The 5263-nt window shown below is 39.2% G+C and overlaps 1 protein-coding gene across 1 annotated transcript; it reads right to left on the bottom strand.

Moving 5' to 3' along the window:
- Positions 1-4471: 4471 nt before the first annotated feature.
- On the bottom strand, positions 4472-4973 carry LOC126013778 (40S ribosomal protein S13-like). Its single transcript, XM_049776986.1, has one exon. The coding sequence runs from the start codon at positions 4971-4973 to the stop codon at positions 4518-4520; it is 456 nt and encodes a 151-aa protein (XP_049632943.1). The 3' UTR covers positions 4472-4517.
- Positions 4974-5263: the final 290 nt, after the last annotated feature.

Genomic DNA, 5263 nt, shown 5'->3' on the forward strand with positions numbered 1-5263 from the left:
GAAGAGCAATTCTTTTGGGCTGGAGAAATAGAATAAGAGATAAAATGCTTGTCTTGGATATGGCCAATTTGAATCCCTAAAACAATACATTATCCTTGTCACCAGAGTGATTTCTAAGCATATATCCAGGAATGACTTCTCAATATGGCAGGATAAAGCTCAACTTCTCCTTCAATCCCCAAAGAAGCATACAAATTCAGTTTATATTTATTTTTCAATTGACGTTGCCTCTGTTGTCAAGTTTAAGACAGTATTTTTAATACAATATATTACTATTATATATTTAGTATATATATTTAGTATTTATATTTTTTTTTGTTTTTTTGTTTTTTTTTTTGGTTTTTGGGCCACACCCTGTGACGCTCAGGGGTTACTCCTGGCCATGCGCTCAGAAGTCGCTCCTGGCTTGGGGGACCATATGGGATGCCGGGGGATCGAACCGCAGTCCGTCCTAGGCTAGTGCAGGCAAGGCAGGCACCTTACCTCTAGCGCCACCGCCCGGCCCCAGTATTTATATTTTGTATAAATATTTAATATATATTTTATTAATATATAGATTAGTATATATTTCTAATAAGTATATTTCTAATGAAATATAGACTTATTCACGTTCTATTTAATAAATTTTTAATTTTTTAAATTCAAGTCTTGGTTTGTTTTAACTTATGTATGGTTTGGGTTTGAGTTCGTTTTTATTCTTTGGCATGTAAAAATACAATTTTATATCACAATTTTGTTGAACACTCTTCTACCCGTATTTGAATTGACTTGGTAGTCTTGGCAGAAATCAATTCACTATAAATGTTTATTTTTTTATCTTGGTTACTGTAAACAATGAAGTAATGAATGTAAAAATACAAAGATTCTAGATCTTATCTTAATTTTCCTTAGATAAATACCCTTAGTTAGAACTGCTGGATAATATGATAGTTCTTGTATGATTTTTCTTTTGTTGTTACTTTTTTTTTTATGTCTCACATTTTTTTTTGTACAAGTACAACAATTTTAACCAATGGGAGCATAAACACATTTTGATGGCGGGAAGGATAAAGAGGAACCTGGCAGGATGGGGGGAGGGGAAGCAAATTCTTAAACAAATAGCTAATTGATATTTACGCAAATACAATTATTTGTTTAGCCTATTTTCCATTTAGATCTATCTTTTATGCAAGCAATAAGGATCATAATTTAAACTTTACAAAAACATATCTATAACTACATGCTTGAGAGCAGTTACAAAAACAGGTTCCATGGAAAGGTTAAGGCATCTGGTTAAGCCAGATTCTTTGTGCTGAGCTAAATTTATTTGCAGAGTTTTCTGTTGGTTCGGGGCTATGCAAACTTTTGTGGCTTGAATCAGGCAGGCGGTAGAAAATTTATTCAGAGTTCCTTTGATATGTGGGGTGCTCGGTCTCCCACATCTCCCCCTGTTTAGTATACAATATGGAAGGGACAGACGTGCCTCGGTGGACTGGCCACACTGGGTGAAGAGGTGTGGGGCTTCCAGTCACCACATCTGCTACCCTTGAGTCAGTCGTTTCCAAAGCTTGGCAAGGCGCGAGCGCACAGATTGAGGTCTATGCGCCAGCTCCTCGATAACTTCAAACTTAAGTGGCAGAGAGTTGGCAGGAGGGGAGATGTCAGGTGTCAGCTGGTCTTCTGAGGTGCATAGTTGTTGGTACAGAACCTTTGAGTCCTTTCTGGTTGCTTCATCCACTTGATTCTTTACGAAGGTAGTGAGTTTGCGAAAAGCCCAAGGACCAAAGGAAACTAGCAACATAAAGCCAATGAAGGGCCCCAAAAATGCTGGGGTCACTGTTGTTATCCATGGAGTGGTAGAAAACCAATTTTTGTACCAGCTCTCACTCTGCTCTATATCTTTTTGTCTATTTACTAAGTTATCCTCTGTGTGTTGAATGCTATCTCTAGCTAAGCCGAATTTATTTTAAAAAGCAACATTTTACTCTAAGGATGACACAAATTCCCCCCTCCCTCAAAAAAATGTTAATTTTGAACCACGGTGATTATTCTGCACTCTTTGCTAGGAAATCAACAGTAGTGTAAACTTCTTTAAGTTTGTAAACATTTTTAGCAACAGTTATAAGGCATTAGCAGATTCTAGAGTATGAACCAATGAATAAATATTTGTGCTTACACCAATAACACCTAGGCCTTTTAATAAGGCTAGGGTGATGGCAGTGTTTGATTTTTGTACTGCAGCTGGGGAGAGACACAAGATATTTAAGAGGTAATAAGGCAATTTTTGATCTAACAGTCAATTTAGACATTAAAACAACCAAAACACAGTGGTACTAGGACTAAAGAAACAAATGTAAAACAATGGGGGAGATAAACTAGTGAAACAGGCAAAAAACATTAAATTGGGGGCAATCATGAACTGAGAGGAGAAATCAACGACAAGAATTTGATTACAATTTTAGGGGGAATCATATTGGGTACCAAAAGGCAAAGTTCAAGTTCCACCACCTGTTCCAAGGTGATGCCGATGTGAGGCTTGGGGCTGATAGGCAGGGTCAGTGATGGTGGAGGCGTTGACCATCTGCAGGATGAGGTTCGAGATGAAAACTGGACCAACAGGTTTGATGGTTAATCTAGGCATTAACAAAGCTAATAGTCATGATAAGCAAGAAACATTTTAGTAACAATATGGGGAGAATGTCCAGTGGAGCTGGGGGCTTCAATGAAGATGGAAGTGTTATTAACCACAATGGTTTGATTGCAAATGTTTGATAGTTGGACAGGGGGGGCGCATATATGGTCCGAGTAAGCAAGTTCCCACGCCCATGACCTGTGTCAAAGGTATGCCTTGATGATTCTCAGCTCCCCAGTGGAGGTCAGCACAATTCTTTAAAGAAATAGAACAATCAATTACAAAATTCATCTGGAACCACAAAAGACCCAGGATAGCCAAACACATACTGAAAAATGAGAAGTTGGGAGGCATCTCCTTACCTAACTTGAAACTATACTATAATGCCATAGTAATTAAAACAGCATGGTACTGGAGCAGAGACAGGACCTCAGACCAGTGGATCAGAACAGAATTCCCAGACATAAACCCTCAGATATACAGCCAACTAATATTTGATAAAAGAGGCAAGAATATGAAATGGAACAAAGAACGCCTATTCAACAAATGGTGTTGGTACAACTGGAAACTCACATGTACGAAAGTGAAAATCGACCCATATCTCACTCCTTATACAAAAGTCAACTCAAAATGGATCAAAGACCTGGAAATCAGACCTGAATCTATAAAGTTTATCGAGAATAAAATAGGTAGAACACTCGAAGACCTTTATATCAAAAGGGTCTTTGAGAATGGAGCACCAATGGCAAGAATGTTAGCATCAAATATAAACAAATGGGACTACATCAAACTAAAAAGCTTCTGCATGGCAAAAGAAACCCTACTTAACGCAAGAAGACAGCTAACAGAATGGGAAAAAATCTTTTCACTTGATATATCAGATAAAGGGCTGATATCTAGAACATACAAAGCGCTCAGAAAGCTGAGCCCCTCAAAACCAAATAAAGCCATAAAAAAATGGGGAGATGAAATGAATAGACACTTCTCTGAGGAAGACAGAAGGATGGCCAACAAACACATGAAAACATGCTCACCTTCACTCATCATCAGGGAGATCCAAATCAAGACAACAATGAGATACCACCTCACACCAGTGAGGTTGGCTCACATCAAAAATAATGGAAACAACTTTTGTTGGCGAGGATGCGGTATGAAAGGAACTCTCATCCACTGCTGGTGGGAATGCCCCCTAGTCCAACATCTATGGAGAAAAGTCTGGAGAGTGCTCAAAGAACTCAGAATTGAGCTGCCATTTGACCCAGCAATTGCTCTCCTAGGCATATACCCCCAAGATGGAAGGACATTCATTCCAAAATACGTATGCACCCCACTATTTATTGCAGCAATCAGTATAATAGCCAAATCTTGGAACCAACCTCGATGTCCAACAACAGATGAATGGATCATTAAGATGTGGTATTATATACAATGGAATATTACATGGCAGTTAGAAATGATACAATCACAGACTTTGCAGCAACGTGGATGGACCTAGATCATGTTACTTTTTTTTAAAGGAAATTAACTCCAAGCTGTTCTCCATATTATACCAAATCACATTCTCTGTCGTAAACGAGAACACTTTCTTCTGTGTATTCTTTAGTTCCCCCAAAGGAGTTCAAATAAGTTATTTAACCAAAGAAAGTTCAAATGATTTTAAAGAGATGGCAATAAAATTCATATAATAAATTAATTCATATGCTACTTAAACATAATTTATGAAAACAAAAGATATGAAAAGTTGATAATTTGGGTTTTTGATCATCATGGTTTAGTAGAAAATAAAAATAGGTATCATAATTGACTTTATTAAATATAACAGTGTAAAATTTATAGTAATAAGGGCCACTTGGCATATACTTTTTTTTCTAGTTAAACAATGCTTTTATTGCCCGAATACACAAATTTATGCAACCAAGGTTGAGGCTGTTGATAATTCATATTTCCAATTGGGAGGGAGAACCCGTTTGGTCTTACAATAGCGGGCCAAACGGTGAATATGACTCTCAATTAGGATCAGACAGAATTTAGCATCCTTATCCTTTCTGTTCCTCTCAAGATGCTTGTGGACAGCAACAGCTTTCTTAATTAAATGGTAGAGATCCCCGGGAAGATCAGGAGCAAGTCCTTTAGACTTAAGGATCCTCAGGATTTTATTGCCTGTCACAAAGCGCACTTGTGCAACACCAGGGGAGTCCCTCAGGATGACACCGATCTGGGATGGCGTCAGGCCCTTCTTGGCCAGTTTGTAGATCTGCTCCTTCACGTCGTCCGACCTCAGCTTCAGCCAGGTCGGGATGCTGCAGCGATATGGCAGAGCGGACTGGGACAGGCCCTTCCCAGGAGCGTGCATGCGACCCATGATGGTGGCGGATGGGAGGTGAAAAAGAGCTCACTTGGCATATACTTTTTTTAGGGCTACTCTTTTTTTTTTTTTGGTTTTTTTTGGTTTTTCGGGTCGCACCCGTTTGACGCTCAGGGTTACTCCTGGCTAAGCGCTCAGAAATCGCCCCTGGCTTGGGGGGACCATATGGGACGCCAGGGGATCGAACTGCGGTCCTTCCTTGGCTAGCGCTTGCAAGGCAGACACCTTACCTCTAGCGCCACCTCGCCAGCCCCTTCACTTGGCATATACTTAACAGCATTGTTTAA

The sequence above is a fragment of the Suncus etruscus genome, chromosome 7 (genome assembly GCF_024139225.1).
Source record: "Suncus etruscus isolate mSunEtr1 chromosome 7, mSunEtr1.pri.cur, whole genome shotgun sequence".
Classification (NCBI taxonomy): domain Eukaryota; kingdom Metazoa; phylum Chordata; class Mammalia; order Eulipotyphla; family Soricidae; genus Suncus; species Suncus etruscus.

Excerpts from the sequence above, each read along its gene's own strand:
- LOC126013778 (XM_049776986.1), bottom strand. The coding sequence starts at position 4,973 with ATGGGTCGCATGCACGCTCCTGGGAAGGGCCTGTCCCAGTCCGCTCTG.